The following is a 19,856-nucleotide window of genomic DNA, read 5'->3' as shown; positions in this document are numbered from 1 at the left end:
TGACCTTAAGTCGTGTTTCTCAATCTCAGCAGCTTTAAGACGGGTGTTCTTCAATTCCCAGAATTCCCCAGCTGGCTTCAACAGAGAGATGGTTTGCATGTAGGTGTGTAACTGTGACAGGACTGGAGGGACAAAACCCACCAGCATCCTCTTAAAAAAATCTCAAGCTTTTGCTGTGCCGAGTTCGAATTTATTAGATGCCGAGGGTGATAGGACCACAAATGTAGGCTAACATTACACGCAGCCCTCATTTAATGACCACAGTTGGAACCAGCAACTTGGTCGTTAAGTGAAGAAGTTGCTAAGTGAAAAACCCTGACTGTATTTTCAATCTCACTTCAGCTTTCCTTTGCTTTACAGACCCGTGAAAGTCATAAATGAGAGGACGGGTCATAAAGTTACTTTTTTTTCATTACCACTCTCGCTGAGAACAGCCACTAAACGAGGTAGCTGCTAAGCAAGGACTGCCTGCACGTGCAACACTGACAAACAAAATACCCGAAATGAGAAACCCCAGACGAATGCTCTAGTCTAGCGGAGCACGTTGCACATTTGCACGTACAGAAGTCCAGATGCAACGCTTCATTCAATGCTTGTCGGGTTTTTCTCTCTCCTGAACTAACGTGCTGAGCTCAAGATGCTTTTCCCTGCAATTCCTCCATCGTTTCATTCTAAGAAACTGCCCTTACACACACACACACACACACACACACACACACACACACACACCATCGATTCTACCTGAGACGTTGATGGGGATGATGTTTGCTTGGGTGGAACAGGGCTGTTGTAATCTCTTCTCCTCCAGAGCAGGCAGTGGGGTCCAGGCTATGTGTCTGTCCGGGGTAGCAGGCAAGCTTAGCGAAGGCTCCACCACTCTTACCCCAAGGCTCGTTGTTTCGTTCTCCTTCACTTGCTGGCTTGTAGGCTGTCAGAAAGTGGTATGGATTGGGGAAAGAATCAGCTAAGCCCCAACATTTCCCTTAGCAAGCTACAAAGCACCAGACTCACCATGAAGACGAACTCCATGCGTTTGTTGGGTGGAGGGCGAGGGCTGCACTCGAGATGCCTGTCCACGGAAGGAGAGCTGGCATAGCGGAAAGTTTGGCCAAGGTTCTTGGCATCCGAATATGGCTCCTCATACTCTTCTGGAAGGAAGGAAGGAAGGAAGGGAGGGAGGGAGGAAGGGAGGAAGGAAGGGAGGGAGGGAGGGAGGAAGGAAGGAAGGAAGGAAGGAAGGAAGGAAAAAAAAGAAAGAAAGAAAGAAAGAAAGAAAGAAAGAAAGAAAGAAAGAAAGAAAGAAAGAAAGAAAGAAAGAAAGAGGAAGGGAGGGAGGGAGGGAGGGAGGGAGGAAGGGAGGAAGGAAGGGAGGGAGGGAGGGAGGAAGTTAGGATAATTTGCACACAAACCATTCTTCACCTATCCTCGGCAAGGGCACTTTCATTTCCTCTTTAAATGTTTTTCAATCCGTAAGGTTGAGTCACAACCTTTTCAAAATGGCCTCTTCCACATGCGATGTCTTCTCTTTTAAAACTATAACTGCTTATCTGATGAGGAGCTCTGTAAAATCTGGCAGTTTGGAATTCTTTTATGTTATTTTTGTCTGGATTTTGCAAAGGGGTGACTAGCTATATTTTTTACCTTCCTTCCCAAAATGTGATATTGCAAAACGCCTATTTTTTCCACCTCCCCAAGATGGCCTCTTCTGAGGTAATAACACTGGTTCATGGAGGAGTGGATTTGGCCTGATGAAGAAAGGAAGAGGGAATAAACCCTAACCCAACCTATAAGATAGATAGATAGATAGATAGATAGATAGATAGATAGATAGATAGATAGATAGATAGATAGATAGATAGATAGATAGATAATGGATGGATAGATAGATAGATAGATAGATAGATAGATAGATAGATAGATAGATTCAGTACCTTGCAGCAAACTTTGGAGATTGAGCTCAGCTTCATGGTGCAAGTCCTCCACACCAACAGGTCGAGCCAAAAATATGTTGACGGGTTGATGCCATAACAGCTTGGGTGGGGTTGGCTTCTTCACATCCAGATCTAAGTTGGAAGTAGCTGGAGAGGAAAAAAAAACCAACAGAGACAAAGTTTGTGTCAGGATTCAAAAGACACAAGAGAGATATTTCCGGATGTGATTGCACAACCCAACACGATCTACTTTTGAACTACAGGAAGTTCTCAACTTGCAACCATTCACTTATTGACCATTTGACGTTACAGTGGCGCTGAAAAAAAGTGACCCGTGACCAATCCACACACTAATGACCATCGCAATATTCCCATAGTCATGGCATCAAAATTTTGGCACTTGGCAACCAGCATGTTATTTACAATGGCTGCAGGGTCACATGATCCCCATTTGTGACTTTCTTAGCTGGTTTCCAACAAGCAAAGTCAATGGCGAAGCCAGTTTCACTTAACAACACTTGATTCATCTAACAACTGCAGTGATCCGCTCAATGACCATGTAAAAAAAAAAGCTGTAAAATCAGGAAGAACTCACTTAATAACTGCCTTGCTTAGCAATGGAAATTCTAATCCCAACTGTGATCATAAGGCAAGGACTGCCCTTACTTAAAGGTAAAGGTAAAGGTTCCCCCACACATGCATGCTAGTTGTTTCTGACTCTAGGGGCCGGTGCTCATCTCCGTTTCAAAGCCGAAGAGCCAGCGCTTGTCCGAGGACGTCTCCGTGGTCATGTGGCCGGCATGACTAGATGTCAAAGGCGCACGGAACGCTGTTACCTTCCCACCGTAGTGGTCCCTATTTTTCTACTTGCATTTTTACGTGCTTTCGAACTGCTAGGTTGGCAGAAGCTGGGACGAGTAACAGGCGCTCACTCTGCTACGCGGCACTCGGGATTCGACCCGCCAAACTGCCAACCTTCTGATCGACAAGCTCAGCGTCCTAACCCACTGAGCCACTGCGTCCCCTGCCCTTACTTAGTTCTTGCCATTTGCAATAATTTTCTAGCAGGAGAGTGAAATATTAAGCCTAATCCAGCAAAATCCAAGCAGATTAATCACTGTAAATTGAAACCATTGATCTGATTTGGCTCAACCGTTCATCCAGCTTGCTTGTGAACTGAACATTTCCCCAGAACTGACTATTCGCACCATCTTTTTCCAAATGTTGTATGCAGTGGTGAGATTCAAATATGTGAAGAACTGGTTCTCTGTCTGGATGCCGCTTCCGGAAGTCCATTCTGGGCCTGAGCAACAAAAAATTAGCTACTGGTTCTGCCAAACTGGCTGAATCCCACCACTGATTATATGCAACCTTCTCTTTCTTCCAGTTCTTCAAATGGGTGGTATTTTTTTTCTTGAGAAGGTTGCCTTGGAACAATCTTTTACTGCTTTAGCTCAACTGGAGATCAAAAGTTTAGCACACTCACTTGACTTTTATTTAATAAACAAAGACTTGCAAAATATGACAATACTTATTGGCTTTATTAAACAAGCCAAGACTTTTTCTCCCTTTTGTAACCATGTTATCTCTATGGGATGCATAAACAACTCTGCTGGAAGGAAATGAATTGAAATGCTCGAGTAGGGGAAAAAAATAAATACAGAGAGATACAGCATCTCCCGAGAGTCAACTGTGATCAAGAAATGTACAAATAATTACTATCAAAGTGGCTGTAGGAGAGATTTTCTTCCCCCCCTTTCTAAATCTTATGTTCCTTCCTTCCTAAAAGCTCTTGTTTTTTGAGTGGGAAGCTGAATTTCCTTTCACATTCCTTTCTCTCCAAAACAATAATCCATCCTTGGTTTCAGTGGGTGGGAAATTATTCACACTGGTGTTCTACAGGAAGAAGAGGGCTGCTATTAAGGAATCCACCAGGTTTCAGACCAACTCTGTTCTGATCCAAAGATTCAATTCTTTGGGGTTCTATTGCACCTAGGAGGACCCCCATTGCAGTCCATTTTCACCAAAGGCACCGTTCACGTAACATGAGTTGAGGCTGAAGCAGTCTTTTATATTTTATGAGGTTGGGTGAACATCCACTGTATTGAACCTTAACCTCCAATCTGGCATGGTGCAGCTGATTACTGGGGGGTGGGGAATAGAACAGAACAGCAAACATAATTGCAAATACTGATATTGTCTTTGATTAAAACAACAGGTCTCTGGGAGCTCCTTGCAAGAAAAGTAGTGGCACAGCCTGGAGGCAGAGTTAAGAGAGGGGTCAGCCTAGAATCCCTACATAGCCACAAGCAAGTCCAATTCCCTTGAATTCTATGGATCCTTATCTAACTCTAAGCAGCTGTTGTTAGTTGAGAAGATTCCTGCACATAGGCTGCTTAACAATAAATCAGATTAATTGGACCTTCAGCTGTGGACCGGGCCTTTGACTCCTGACAAGCCCAGCAGATCCAAGATCTTTTCAGGGCTGCATGAAGTCAAATAAATAAATATTTTAAAAGTCCCAGTTTTGATTTCTGATACAATAAATAGTGAGAGGCATAACCCTTATAACCCAAAACTTGTTGAAATCCTCAATTATTCTGAAGGTGGCAAAGAGGTCCAGAGGCCAAAATGTTTGAGAACTCCAGTGTTAGAAGTGTGTATGAAAACGCCCAACTTCATAAGGATTCTGAGGTTCGGGGAATAAACAAAATATTTTATAATACTGTATACTTTTTTGACAGAACTCTGTATGCCGGTGCGAAGCTCGCTGGTCATGTTCTCCTGCAGAACCGCCTTTGTTGTCTTTAAATTTCCAAACATACTAAACGGGTTTCCTTGAAAATTATCACTGCTTACATGGAATGCTTATAGATGTTTTAAGACCCGATTGTTCAATAACCTCCAATTGCCTTGCATTATTTAAAGGTCAGCAGGGGAGAAAGGAACGCAGAGAGTGAAAAATGGCGACTATATTAATTTTAGCATGCAGCGATACACACGTTGCCCTGAGTGGAAATTCAATTGGTAGCATGCAAATCGGATAAATAAATGCGTGTCCCAAGGCAAAGGATGCCGCAAGAAGCTAATTACAACTTGAATTTTTCCGTTCCAGTTGCTCAAGTTGATTTGCACGGTATTCGTCTAATTACGCTGCTACTAATTCATTTTCGGCAACAACGCCTCTCTAATAATATGGGGAGGGGGGGAATTTGCAGGAAAATCTAGCAAGAAAAAAAAGAAAAGAAAATGGCCTTCCTGTTTGTGATGGTTCCAAACCAGATCGCAGGGAATCCCTAGGAGAGCAATTCCATCAAGGAATTAAAGAACTCTAATGGAAACATTCTGGGGGAAAAAAAGTAGAATATACAAGTTTGCCAGCAGGTGTGAACGTGTGTTTGGGGTGGGTAGACTTAGCCAGGCTAAAAGATCAGGCAGAGATGGGAGACCACAACTGTTTTCTTCTCCAGAAATATCAATGCACACAAAACAGCGTTGCAAGGATAAAAGAGAAGGAACTAAGCTTAAATCATCAAGCTGTAGAGAGCTAGTGGTGGGTCCTAAAGCATGAAGCAAAACGTCGCCTTCAAGTTGAACTGGGACTACCCAGTCATGTCCATGTGGTTTTCATCACAGCAGCATGTTGAGTCTTGCCACTGTCTACTTTCACATTTTATTTTTAAACTTCACAGTCTAACTTTCAGACTTGAAATATCCTGGCAGTCCTCCATCTCCAGTCTTCTGGTCTTGCATAGATTAGTGTTTCTCAACCTTGGCCATTTGAGGATGTGTGGACTTCAACTCCCAGAATTCCAGTTCCAGTTCCAATCTATACAATTTTAGCAGAATTCTAAAGAGCCCCAAGCAATAATCACCCCAGCTTTCCACAGAGGCAGAAGGGCTATGTGGTCTCAAAACATGATTAGGGGCCTGGAGGCTAAACCCAGGGCTTTTTTTCTCATAGAACGCTCAGAACGGAGTTCCGGCACCTTTTTTGGATGGAACCTTGTAGGGTAGGCAAGGCGGGTTGTATGACATGTGTGAGTTCCGGCACCTTTTTCTTTTACAAAAAAAGCACTGGCTAAAACATATGAAGAATGGTTGCAGGAAGTGGGTTTGTCTAGTCTAGAGAAAAGAAGGACTAGGGGTGACATGGTAGCAGCGTTCCAATATTTCAGGGGTTGCCACAAAGAAGAGGGGGTCAACTTATTTTTCAAAGCACCAGAAGGCAAGACAAAAAAGCAATGGATGGGAACTAATCAAGGAGAGAAGCCACCTGAAATAAAAGAAATTTTTTCTAACAATGAGAACAATTAACCAGTGGAACAACTTGCCTTCAGACGTTGTGTGTGCCTCATCCCTGGAGGCTTTTAAGAAGAGACTGGACAACCACTTGTCTGAAACGGTATAGGCTCTCCTGCTTGAGCAGGGGGGTTGGACTAGAAGACTTCCAAGGTCCCTTCCAACTCTTATTCTCTTTTTTTGATTTTCCTCCATTCATCTGGAAACTTGGCGGTGGCAATCATCCTGCACATGTTGGGCAGACTGTCCTTCCCTACTCAGATCCTCTTTGCCTCTTCCGTCTGCTATCGTCCGTTCGTGTTATTCAGGCATGAAAGGCAGCCCTCCTCTTCGTCATTTCAGATGAGGATTCATGTCAGAGCAACCTGGCTTGGTTCCAAATGCCTACCCTGACATTGGAAGGAGAGCATCAATGTCCTTCAAAGAGCCCAAGTTTTATATACAGTAGAATATGCCTCGGGTTTCTTTTATTTTTTACCTGATGTTTACCATGCGTCAAATGAACCACGGTTCATCGCCCTCTGATAGGGAAGTATTAATTTATTTTCCCTGACAGGGGGAACCCCAAGTGTGATGAGCAAATAAAAACATCCCATGAAATAAACCAGGAAGACCCCAGATCACCAAAGAAGAAAGCACTCTACAGGCAGAAAGGAAGAAGAAAGTCAGAAACAAACCTTCCATCTTTCACAATGCACACAAGACAGTTCGGAGTGAAGGATTGCGGGTCCTAACTAGCTTGTCCCGAGTAAAGAGGAACAGCCACAGGCATGTGCTTTAACACTAACTTTCCTACTCAAGGAGCACCACAGCATGAGCATAATTTATTTCCATCAATTTTGGATTTTCCAGCTCTGCAAGCAGACCCTGCCTGCACCATCCCTGCATAATCAGTCACTGGCAAAATTAACTATTCGAAGGTGACTCTCTTACCACATTAGCCCTTAATTTCTTAGCAAAGCCTACAGCTTTGGCCCACAGTAGAAGTGTGTCACAGACAGCCTCATACACAATTCCATAAGCCCACTTTTGTAAGTCTCCAGATGTCAAATTATTATTATTTACTACATTGCAATTTTTAATATGACCAAAGGGTTTAATTAAAGACCAAACTGGAGACTAATTTTATTGTGTTTAATTTTAATTAACGGGCAATAGAGAGAAATCTCTCTCTCTCTCTCTCATTTTGCCCAATTCCTATTAGCCACTTTCCAGCACTCCTAGGATGTCATCTCAAGGCACAGTGTCCTCCTTGGCCTGCCCAAATTTCTGCATCCGTGGCTTTCTGCACATGCTCAGCTATCTTCTAACCTTTGATTGCTTTCCATTAGAAAACCATTCAAGTTTCAGAAATTGAGTCCATCTAACTTGAATCAAGGAGTGCAGCATGGGATAGACTAACCTGCAAATTTGGAAGAGAATTCTTTGTCTTTTAAACCGCCCTTCCTCTCTAGATATTTTAGACTACACTTCCCATTATCCACAACCACTGGCTGCGGTCTTGAGTCTGATGGGAACAGGAGCTCTAATTAAACAGGAGAGGTTGGTAAAGCTGCTTTAAAAGGAAAGTCAGGGTGGGTTATGTTGTTTTAACCCTTTCTTTGCATTTGTGGGAAGCATTTGTTTCCCAGTTGACGTTTTGTGGAGAAATTATGTGATCGTTTATCCAGACCAGAACTTTGATTGGATGTTTCCGTACAAAGGTAAAGGTAAAGGTTCCCCCGCACAAACGTGCTAGTCGTTTCCGACTCTAGGGGCCGGTGCTCATCTCCGTTTCAAAGCCAAAGAGCCAGCGCTTGTCTGAGGACGTCTCTGTGGTCATGTGGCCGGCATGACTAGACGCCAAAGGCGCACGGAACGCTGCTACCTTCCCACCGTAGTGGTCCCTATTTTTCTACTTGCATTTTTACGTGCTTTCGAACTGCTAGGTTGGCAGAAGCTGGGACGAGTAACAGGCGCTCACTCTGTTACGCGGCACTCAGGATTCGACCCACCAAACTGCTGACCTTCTGATCGACAAGCACAGCGTCCTAACCCACTGAGCCACCGCATCCGTACAAAAGAGGGTCATAAATAATACACAGCATTGCCTCCCTCTGTGGGAGAACCCAGATGCCTCTTCTGAAGAAGAAGCTTGCCATCTGCACTTGTTCTGCATTCTTCTGTTTCCTAAATTGCAGCTTTTAAACTTGCATCGCGTTGCTGCCTTATTTTTCATTGCCTTCATGGATCTAAAAGCCTCCCTTGGAAACATTTTACTTTTAAATAAATCACCAAGGGATTTTTTTTTAAAAAAAACCAGATTCAATTAACAAGCCATTCCATATCTTCAATTCAAAGATTTGAAGCCGCTTGATCTCAGACTTTACTTTAAAGGTTGCAATGCTACACTCTTGCGATTTACAGTTGAGCTTCTAGCAAAGCATCCCATGTGGCTGGTGCCATATCTAGACTGGATCAGAGACAAGGATCCCACTCAGCCCTTCCTAGAATTAGCCAAGATCAAGATCTAGTCTAATGAAAAGAAGGGCTGGGGAGTGACATGACAGCACTGTTCCAATATTTGAGGGGATCCTACAAAGATGAGGGAGTCAACCTATTTTCCAAAGCACCAGAAGGCAATGGTTGGAAACCCAACCAAGGAGAGAAGTAACCTAGATCTAAGGAGAAATTTCCTAATGGTGAGAGCAATCAATCAATGGGACAACTTGCCTTCAGAAGTTGTGGGTACTCCATCAATGGAGGCTTTCAAAAATAAAAGACTGGACCACCATTTGTATGGAATGGTCTAGACTCTTCTGCCTGAGCTGGGGGTTGGACCTGAAGTCCTCCGAGATCCCTTCCAACTCTATTATTCTATGTTCTAAGATGTGGATAGAAATCTCCATTAGAGGTGGGAGTGAGCAAACTAGCTGGTGTGGGGGGCTTCTACGGTAAGAAGGCTATACAAAGGGCTGGACATCTAAGGAGCTGGTTCAAGGCAATTTGCTTGGTTTAATTATGGAAGCAGGAGGTTACAATCTGACTTTTTTTGCATCCTACAACCGGGATCTGTTAATTTCACATTCTCACTGCTAACAAGGAACCAGCTGCATTATTCCAATCACTCTGTCTTGCTTTGGGCACACTTTGGGCCAATGCAAAGCAGCGCCAGGTCACAGTGATCTTGTGACCACCAGCTTTATTCAAAACCTCAGTTCCGGCTCAGCTACCGCATATTTGCATATTTAAAACCGGGCTAAAACTACCTTTCTCCTTTCTTTGAAACTGGGTGGACCCCAGTTTTCAGAAGCTCCCAGCTTCAGTGCTTTGGGTCTTTTAAGGGGAAGGGTGGCTTGACAGATTTTTTTTTCCCCAGCTCTCCCTTGCGGGAACTGTAGAGGTATTTTGGGACATATGAGCAGATCACAGGGCTGTGAATTGGGAGTGAGGGAGTTGCAAACCGTGACTGTACTGAGTGTGGATGAAAAGATGCTTGATAATGTAGGGCATGTAACACAAGCCCTCGTTTCTGCTCCTCCTCCCCAGCACTTTGAGATTAGCAGATTATCAGTTCCTTCTCTACCACCTAAGCTGGGTATATCAATTCTGGCTGATAATTAAGTTTACTGTCACCAGTCATGGTGTTCTGAGCAGCACAGAGTCAAATGATTCCATTTCCCACAATGCCTTGGTGCTGCACTGTTTCAAGGACATTATGGGAAACTAAAAAAAATGACTCGGCTGCCTGGTGCTGAGCCAGCCAAATGATAAAGGTTAAAAAAAGAAGGGAGGGAGGGAGGAAGGAAGGAAGGAAGGAAGGAAGGAAGGAAGGAAGGAAGGAAGGAAGGAAGGAAGGAAGGAAGGAAGGAAGGAAGGAAGGCAGGCATACTTCAACTTCACACTTTGTGGAAGTATTAGAGTTTTAAGATCCACACAAACTTTAGTCATAGATCCTGGGACTGGTCTCTCCTTGTTGAGCTCCAGTTCTTCCCAAGATATTGGAAGAGCAATATCACTTGCTGGTCTGCCTCAAGTCCTAACTTTTTCTGTAAATTAGCAAGTAAGGCCTTGAGGACCAAAAAGAAATAGCTTCATTGGGATTTTTGCATTGAAAGCACTCTATAGGAGGGGGTGGGGGAAAGAGGATTTCCGGTTGCAAACGGTTTCCTGTTTGTTGTTCATGAAGATATGGCTCTGGAAGTGGAGGAGAAAGATCCCACAATTGGTCTTTTTTGCTTACGTTTGCTCAAGTTCCAGGAATGTAATATTCATTCTCTCTCTCTCTCTCTCTCTCTCTCTCTCTCTCTCTCTCTCTCTCTCTCTCTCTCTCTCTCTCTCTCTCTCTCTCTGTGTGTGTGTGTGTGTTTGTGTGTGTGTGAGAGAGAGAGAGACAGAGACAGAGAGAGACAGAGAGAATCTCCTTGGGATCAGACCAATAGACAGCACCATGCAAAAATTCTAGCATTAGCATTCATTTGCAGAAAGGGACTAGCAGTCCAGATTAAATGTGTACAGGGAGCATTAGAGCTTGACAGTAGTTTGTATGTTATCCCTCCCCTTAAGAACTCTTCCATCTCCAGATGCATGAACTTCAACTGCCAGATGTCCCAAACTGGAATGACCACTGACGAGAATTCTGGGAGCTGAAATCAATTGCACAGCATCAGACTGAAGATGTGTACCCCAAAGGACTGCGTTACAGTGAGGCAACAACAACACACTAGTATTTCTAGGCTCAGTGCAGGAAAGAACAAACTGCCACTCTAAACCACAATGTCCATCTAAAAAAACCCCCAGCAGTACTAAGATGTCGCAACAAAATCTAGAAAGGATAAAATTTTGATCCCACGTGGTGAGAGGATTGTGCTTCCAGCAAAAGACAAAAAAGGAAACGAACCTGAATGCATTTTTCGCCTCTGGAAGTGAACCATCCATTGTCGATATAGCCCTTCAAAGCTTTTCCCCAAACTGATGCTACAAGCCAATCATGAATTGATGTTGCCATAATAAAGGCGTGCAAAGAATCCTGATTTACTGGTTTCTACCAAAATCCAGAAGTCCACCATCAAGAAGAGCAAAATGATGACGGGGGGGGGGGGGAGATGCAAAATGGTGGATAGAAAGTAGTGGCCAATAATCAATAAGCTTTGTATTTCCTATCCTCACCCCTTTCAGAAGAGAATTCTACTGCTGGTAAAGAAGCCTAGAACGGAAAGAGGTCATCTCTGTAGGCCTCTCACATCATTTCTCACTCGCCTAGCCCTAGACCAGGGGTAGGCAACCTTGGCTCTTTTATGACTCGTGGACTTCAACTCCCAGAATTCCTAAGCCAGCATGGCTCAGCTTGGAAACTACTCCCTTTCCCCTCAGCGTGGCTGGCTCAGGAATTCTGGGAGTTGAAGTCCACCAGTCATAAAGCGGCCTAGGCCTAGGCCAGGGGTAAGCAACCTTGGCTCTTTTATGACTCGTGGACTTCAACTCCCAGAATTCCTGAGCCAGCATGGCTGGCTCAGTAATCCTGGGAGTTGAAAGTCCACGATTCATAAAAGAGCCAAGGTTGCCTACCCCTGCCCCTAGACCCAACTAATGATGGGCAAGACCCAGCATTCATTTGTCTCACTTCACAAAAATCTCAAGGAGTCTCTCTCCACATTCTGGGCAGTGATTCTAAAATCAATTATTCTGATGATGTAACCAAGTCAGGTAATGAAACATCTGCCAGCAAACCACCAAGTTCAGAGACCACCCAGGATTCCACAATTCAACTCTGAGCTCAGGATATTCTTTTCTCCTGGGATCAATTATTCTGCCACTTTGTAGGACTCCCTGGATGTTAGCAACAATTGCCCAAGGCGCTTCTCCCAGCACGGAAAGGCAGCCACAAAGCAACTGCAGGTGACAAGTCTGCTACCCTACTCTTCGAAGCAACAATCAGTGACCCAGCGAGAGTCTGCTGAAGATCTCGTCCCAGATTGTGGCGTGGAAAATGTGTGTGTGTGTGTGTGTGTGTGTGTGCTGGCAACTCCTCTGTTTTGCAAATAATACCCAGACAATCCTCTCATCTCCCAAATTCTGGAAGTGAAGTCTGTCTCTATTTCAGGAAAATCTCAGGAGCACCCAACACCAGGCTGATAGGTATAGGGGGAACAAAGGGGGTTGTGCCAACTTGCAGTCCAGAAGAAAATGTTCTGCCTTTTGCGCCCACTTGCTGTTTGAATTGAGGTTGCTGTGGCAACCTGACATCCTGCAAGACTGCTTCTCCCCCCCCTTAAATAATTTGACTTGTTGCCGTGCCAACAGAGGGAGGGAAGCAGAAGCAAAACCCGAATCCGCTTCCCAATTCTCTGTGGGTCCAAGAGGATCTAAGCATCATTCAGCAAATGCAACCTGACCATGGCAGTTTCGTTTGAAACCTTTAAAAAGTTCAAATATGCATTTGAAAAACAATATATATAAACTATCTATCTATCTATCTATCTATCTATCTATCTATCTATCTATCTATCTATAAAACAACACATATAAAAGCCTTTTTTCCACATGAGGCATTAATGACCATCAGTGATTGCTGCAAACACTTCTCATCGCTGACCCATAATCCTTTGCAGATCATTGGTGGAAAAATGTTATTCTGGTTTATTAAGAATGGAGAGGTTTCTTCTGAAGCTTATTGATTATTCCTGGGTGAAAGGGCCTCAGAAACAACACCAAAAAAAATTGCTGCTGCATTCACATAAAATGTTTCATTTGGTTATGGGAATGAAACATTTTCTGAGTTCACACAATACTTTCAATATGTGGGTGTACTCTGATTTGGAGAAAACAAGCTTCCTGAACATTGGAGAGCGTGAAATCCCTAACCAAACACAATGCTGTGTTTACATAGGATACAATGGTCAAAACAAATGAACCAATTGTGTCTTAAATGTGATGATTTGGTTCACACAATACATAAGTGACAACCATGTCTAGGTTTCCAAAACATGGGGAATCTGAAAAGATCCAATCCAACTTTTGCTTTTGCCAATCTGATTCCCTTTAGATGTGTTAGACTCTTACCATCTAAAATCCTCAACTCTTAGGGGTACTTGCAGGGCATGTCGAAAACATCAAGATGGTGATTGCAACAGGACAATCAAACCTGTCAAACGTAGTGCAGAACTAGCAAGATTATTAGATGCACAAAGGTGCAAAGAGTTCTGAAATACCCACAATGGAGGAACGCTTGGCGAAGAGGACAGAATTTGCAGAGATGGGAAAATCTATTTGTTTGATTAGGGAAAAGACAGTAACTACATTTGTCAATGTTTGGAAACCGTTTATGGACTTTTTGCCGAAAGGCAGATCAAACTTAACAAGGAGTAACCTAAGGCAGTGTTTCTCAACCTCAGCCATTTTAAGATGTGTGGACTCCAAATCCAGAATTCCTTAGCCAGCTGCACATCTCTACGTGGCTGAGATGGAGAAAGATTGTTGTAGATCATTCAGGTCCATGTTAGTGCAGTACACAGCTGGACTGGTGTGCCCAGAGACTGCTTTCACAGGATGCTGAATAGTTACTGAAGCCCTGTTTCTGGTTTCACATCAAGTAAACCAGGCTGGATTGCACAGCCCACTAAGTTACATACATGGTCCTAATCAAAGCAGATAGTACAATTGTATCTTCTAGGTTGCCAGACCTGATTGATGGTGCAGCCTCCACTGTCATTTAATCCCATGAGTGGCACCTGGACATCACCACCACTGGTGGAATTCTGGAAGTCCGCACATCTTCAAGTTGCCAAGTTTGAGAAACACTGATCTGTGTTGTTCTTGATGCTCACTGAGGCTGGTTGTTTTCTTGAAGACGTTATGATTACCCAACTAGGTAATGTTACTGATGATGTTACCTAGTTAGGTAACGAAACATCTGCAAGAAAGAAACCCAGCTCAGAGACCACCAACAACTCCACAGTTCAACCCTGAACTAGAAATATTCTCTTCTATTGGAAACACCGATCTAGTCCAACTCTGTGCTTGGTGGTAACAGTATTTGATACAATAAAGAGAAGGATATCATTCAGCCAACATTGCTCGAGTTAACCTGCACCCTAGATAGAAGACCCTAAGGTGGCATTTCCAGCCCACCTTGCAACTACTGAAGCTAGCCTTGGCCAGGAGCTGCCCAGAAGCTGTCAAGTCAAAAATGGATATACCTCTTTCTGCACCAAGCAGAGAACACTCTCGTATCCATGGATACCGAACGTCTTGTCCACACCAGGTACAAAGAGTCTCAGAATAACCGGATCGAGGCGTTGGGGTTCGAAATCCAGAGGAGGGGAGAAATGAAGCTTGAGACAGGACACCTTAGGAGCAGCAGATCCATGCTGGCGTGCAATGTGGGCGATGACCTCCACGACTGACAGATGTGATTGAGGGCTTCCAAAATGAAGGAACTAAAGCAGGTTGAAAGGAATTTGCTCCAAGGTGTGGCCTGTTTTATGTGTTTGTCAGGCTGTCCTCTTTCATAAACAGCACTTACCCAAAAGGAATGAAATCTGCAGTTATGTAGCCTCGGGTACCTTGCACAGAAGGACAATATCTGCAACTCCTCATGCCTTCCTTTGGTTAATGACACAGCTGGTTTTCTGGCTAGGCCAAAGGACCAGCCAGGGTTGGAAGGGATGGGAGCTTTATGACAGGCAGGAATGTAGCAGGACTCATGAGCTTTTGCCAGCCCTGTTAGGAAAATTCCTTCATTTCTAAGCTTGGGTGACAAAGATCAGGGCTTACCCTCAGGGGGTGGGGAAAATAAAGAAGAGACTTAAAACTAATAGTTAAAATGATATCAATCTTCCAATATTTGAAAGGCTATAATAGAGAAGAGGGGGTTGACTTATTCTCCAAAGCACCCGAAGGCAGGACGAGAAGTAACAGATGGAAACTAATCAAGGAGCGACCCAACCTAAAATTAAGGAGAAATTTCTTGAAGGTGAGAACAATTAACTACTGCAGGGGTAGGCAACCTCGGCTCTTTTATGACTCGTGGACTTCAACTTCTAGGAGTTGAAGTCCACGAGTCATAAAAGAGCCGAGGTTGCCTACCCCTGCGACTAGTGGAACAGCTTGCCTCCAGAAGTTGTGGGTGCTCCATCACTGGAGGTTTTTAAGAAGAGTCTGGAGAGTCATTTGTACCAAATGGTTTAGGGCCTCCTGCTCGAGCAGAGGGTCAGACTAGAAGTCCTCCAAGGCCCCTTCCAACTCTTATTCTGTACTTCTGTAAAGAGATCTTCCAAATATTGGAGAACATGAGTTTGAGGAGCAGAGGGGGAAAGAAAATGAGGGATTTATTCCTGCATCTTCCGTGTGGCTGAGAGGGCTACATGTCAGGACAAAAGAGGGTCATGGTGATTTGTTGCAGCCTGTTTCCAAAATATTGACGGGGAAAAGAGCATCTGGATGAAGAGTTCAACCTACCTCCTTAACCTTGAGTGCTTTCTTCCCACATATTTTTCCAGGCACAGCCTAGTAGTCTCTGTTCCTTACCTAATGCCTAAAGATGAGAGTCACGTGTGCTGCCAGTGCAGTAAATCCAACCTGACCTGGGCCATAGGCAAGGGCTGTTCTCACTTCCTCTTCCCAACTTTCATTGAACCTTTTGAGAAACTCTGCTTGTCTGCTTTGAGAATCAGCCCAAAGGTTGAACAGCTTTCTCCGAAATGGAGCAAAGAGCTCAGCGGAACAGCAATTGTAATGGATCCTGAGAGAACATTGCTCAATGGTTCTTCTGCTATTAGCCCAAGGGAGGGGATAGCAGAAAGTGAAATGAATCCACTGGCAGGATGATTCACCGGCATGGAGGGAAACCTAGAGATGGAATCAATGTCTTTTTTTTTAAATCCCATTTATATCCCGCCCTTCTCCAAAGACTCAGGGCGGCTTACAATCTAAAGCACAAACCAATGTGCTTAGCAGTAGCCTTCATTCTATGTATATGCCTGCTTATTAGGGCTTTCGCCCCCCCCCCCCCAAGCGGCATTATTACAAAGTCAGCTTAATTACCCCCAACAATCTGGGTCCTCATTTTACCTACCTCGGAAGGATGGAAGGCTGAGTCAACCTTTGATCTTCATTCCTTACTCAATCAATCAGTGGAGTGACTTGCCTCCTGAAATTGTGAGTGCTCCATCACTGGAAGTTTTTAAGAACAGATTAGACATCCATTTGTCCAGAATGGTATAGGGCCTCCAGCTTGAGCAGAGGGCTGGACTGGAAGACCTCCAAGGTCCCTTTCAACTCTAGGCTAGTAAAAGGTTCGGTCCCTTGTTCAAGGAGATTATTATTATTATTATTATAAAACTTTTATTCATAAAACATGAAACTCAGTCAACTGAACACTCAAATTGACTGGCACTAATGGTTGACACGGGTTGCTGCCAGCATCCTAGGGATCAACCAGGTATTGCCTTAAAATGTAAGATGTTCCGAGTAGCGCAATTTTTTGTAGCTTTGCTGGAGTTATTGCAGGAAGCTGCCATTTCTTGATGTATTTTGCAAAGTTTTGGGACATAGTTCCCAGTGTCCCGATGACAATGGGTATCACTGTTACACTGTTACTGTTGTTGTTGTTGTCGTCATCATCATCATCATCATCATCTTATTTTTTTAAAAAATGAAGCCGGAAGCCTAATCCTTTAAAATCCCAAGGGTCCTTGCAGCGTTTTGCAATATTCTATTTACCAGCCCATCATGTCAGTGCAGAAAAAAAAACAAAAACCTCCCACCAGGAATTCAAGAGGGGAGAGCACTAACAAGTGCACAACCACGGCACCCCATTTTCCACTTGCAGTTATCTCCCTGCCAGGCTATCGGAGATCTGTGATCCCATCTCCTCGCTTACTTTACAGCCAGCGAAATGGCTTCTAATTTTTTTTATCATGGTTGCAACACTCGGAGCAGGGGGTGTCTCTCTCTCTCACCACCACCCCCTTCGCTTTTTGCTGTTTCCCTGATCTGAATCTCCTGCCAAAGAGTGAAGAAATACAGATGCCAATAATAGGCTGTTATTTGTTACACCCTGGGAGGCTGATAGCAGCCTAGGAGAAAGGGACAATGGGTTAGCAGGAACCCCTGACACCTCTATTCAGGGGTATGTTTTTTATGGAAGTTGAAGGGCTGTCTTGACTAAGCTGGTTTTAGGGTATAAAGGACACAGGGTGATTTTTTTGCCCAGGTCTGCAAAGGTTGCTCCGGCTACAACCTAAAAAAAATCATAGAAACGGAAGACCTTCAATGATCCCAAAATACCAAATATCCATCAAAGCATCTCAGTGCAATTTGAATAACCCCTGCTAATGAAAGTCCTTCTTTCAAGGAACCAGGAAGTCGGAGGTCAGCCCTTTGGGGTAGACCAAATTTGACTAACCACGTTTTGAATGCGAAGACTACTTTTATTATAGGGTCAGAAGAAAAGAACCTTGCAAGCCCCCACTTTCTGTCTCTACCCTAGAGAGAACAGGGAGCATCAGAGAGATGCTCTTCCAAATTACTTTTCTGCCCCAGACTCAAATTACTCTTAACTGATGATAGCTGCTTTGGCTGCAGCCCTTCCTTGTTGCTCAAGGTTATTCTCACAGTCCATTAAAGGTAAAGGTAAAGGTTCCCCCGCACATGCGTGCTAGTCGTTTCCAACTCTAGGGGCCGGTGCTCATCTCCGTTTCAAAGCCGAAGAGCCAGCGCTTGTCCGAGGACGTCTCCATGGTCATGTGGCCGGCATGACTAGACGCCAAAGGCGCACGGAACGCTGTTACCTTCCCACCGGAGTGGTCCCTATTTTTCTACTTGCATTTTGATGTGCTTTTTGAACTGCTAGGTTGGCAGAAGCTGGGACGAGTAACAGGTGCTCAGTCTGCTACGCGGCACTCGGGATTCGACCCGCCAAACTGCCGACCTTCTGATCGACAAGCTCAGCGTCCTAACACACTGAGCCACCACATCCCTCAATTAGCTACCAGCAGAAAGATAGCAGAGATGGGACTTGCGTGGTTTCTTTGGACAATGATTTCTGTAAGGTAGGAGCAACCATACTGTGGGAACAATCCAGAGAAAAGAAATATTTTCCCAAAGGAATAATGGAGAAGATCTTTAAAAAGACAGAAGCTTCTCTTCCCCCCACCCCCCAGCCAGACAACTCGGCAGAAACCAGCTTTTAGAAATGCAGATGTAATAATCCATTCAGGAAGGTTGGAGCCTTCCAGCTAGAAGCTGAAGAGATCAGGAAGACAAAGACCCTTAAAATCTACCCACCCCACCCAAACTCTAAGACAGGACATAATAGGATTAACCCACCACCATCAGAATACCAGAAAGGCACACTCAGACTCAGGTCAAAGTTCATGACACAGGAACAACTCCAAACAAAAGCCCAAGAAGGTATAAAAACTCACTCCCTACTACAGGTGGTCAGATTTTCCAGAGCCATCTTTCTGTCTGGCTCTCCTCTTCAATAAACTACAGCCTTCTTTCTAAAGCAGTCTCCATGTTTGTTTATTCCCGGCTTGGACTGGACCTGGATGAAGATTTTTCTTTCAACATTTCCTCTAAATGTCCAGGGAGAAGGCAGCAGATTCAATCCCTAATATCACCAGCTTTAAAAGAATTAGGTAAGAGATGTTGGCTTACATAGCTGTGGCCAGAAAAATAGGGTGAAGACACCATCTCAGTTAATCTGGGCAACTTCTTAGGTTTTCTTTGCCAAACACCCCCCCCCACGTGCAATTGCATAAAAAAATTAGCATTATCTTTCTCCATCAAACGAACAGGGCTTAGCTTACCACCCAGCAGCAAAGTTTTAAGTCCCTTGCTTGAGCCGCAGTTCCCAGGAACAATGTGACCCGTGCCCAAAACTGGGTTTCTCTTTCCCAAAAAGATCGCCTCCACCCATCCCACCCTTCTAAGCTAAAGCACCCACCCATCTGTCATCATGAGCAAACCACAGTGTTGCAAATATATAGCTTGTGAAATGGGAACTTCAAAGAGGAAGGGACTATTTTGACATAGATAAGAGGCTTTCAAAGACAAGGAAGACAAGAGGTTACATTTTTCTTGCAGAAAGGGGCAGAAACAAATAAGGCAAAGTTGCTTGGTTCTCTTAGTTAAAAAAAATCTATCAAAGCCCTTGCATGCAAAATCATGGTTTGCAGAAGAAGGTGGCTGTCAGTGCACTGAATTCTATAGGCAACCTGGGTGTGAATGTTACAAATAGTCACCACAGGATGCCTGATCTCTGATATGCAATGCAAAGTTTGCATTAGTGTTAATCCCCAAATGGATATCCCATCTGGATATCCCATTCAAGTGATTTGCACAGGAGTCCACCAAAGCACTGATCCAACCCAGCTTAGACTGAGCAAGCAGGAAACTGAGATGTTTGGATGTTGGTGGAATAATATATATTCAAGGGGTGTGGTGGCTCAGTGGGTTAGGACGCTGAGCTTGTCGATCAGAAGGTCGGCAGTTTGGTGGGTCGAATCCCGAGTGCCGCGTAACAGAGTGAGCGCCTGTTACTTGTCCCAGCTTCTGCCAACCTAGCAGTTTGAAAGCACGTAAAAATGCAAGTAGAAAAATAGGGACCACTACGGTGGGAAGGTAACAGCGTTCCGT

The 19,856-nt window shown here is 44.2% G+C and overlaps 1 protein-coding gene across 3 annotated transcripts in view; it reads right to left on the bottom strand.

Moving 5' to 3' along the window:
• The window catches only part of NHSL2 (NHS like 2), a 46,968-nt gene that overhangs the window by 9,910 nt on the left and 17,202 nt on the right, over window positions 1–19,856 (bottom strand). For 2 of the 3 annotated variants that reach the window (XM_081336591.1, XM_081336593.1), the window contains exons 2-4: window positions 1,932–2,078; window positions 1,012–1,148; window positions 742–928 (exon numbers count right to left, since the gene is read on the bottom strand). In XM_081336591.1, coding sequence (XP_081192717.1) covers window positions 742–928; window positions 1,012–1,148; window positions 1,932–2,078 — 471 coding nt within the window. The remainder of the gene's footprint in view (window positions 1–741; window positions 929–1,011; window positions 1,149–1,931; window positions 2,079–19,856) is intronic. The other variant, XM_081336592.1, reaches the window with a different exon arrangement.

This window comes from Vipera berus, assembly GCF_964194415.1.
Source record: "Vipera berus genome assembly, chromosome: 11".
NCBI classification, from domain to species: Eukaryota; Metazoa; Chordata; class Lepidosauria; order Squamata; family Viperidae; genus Vipera; species Vipera berus.
Note: the sequence above shows the minus strand (reverse complement) of the source record. Positions and strands in the feature narration are given on the sequence as shown.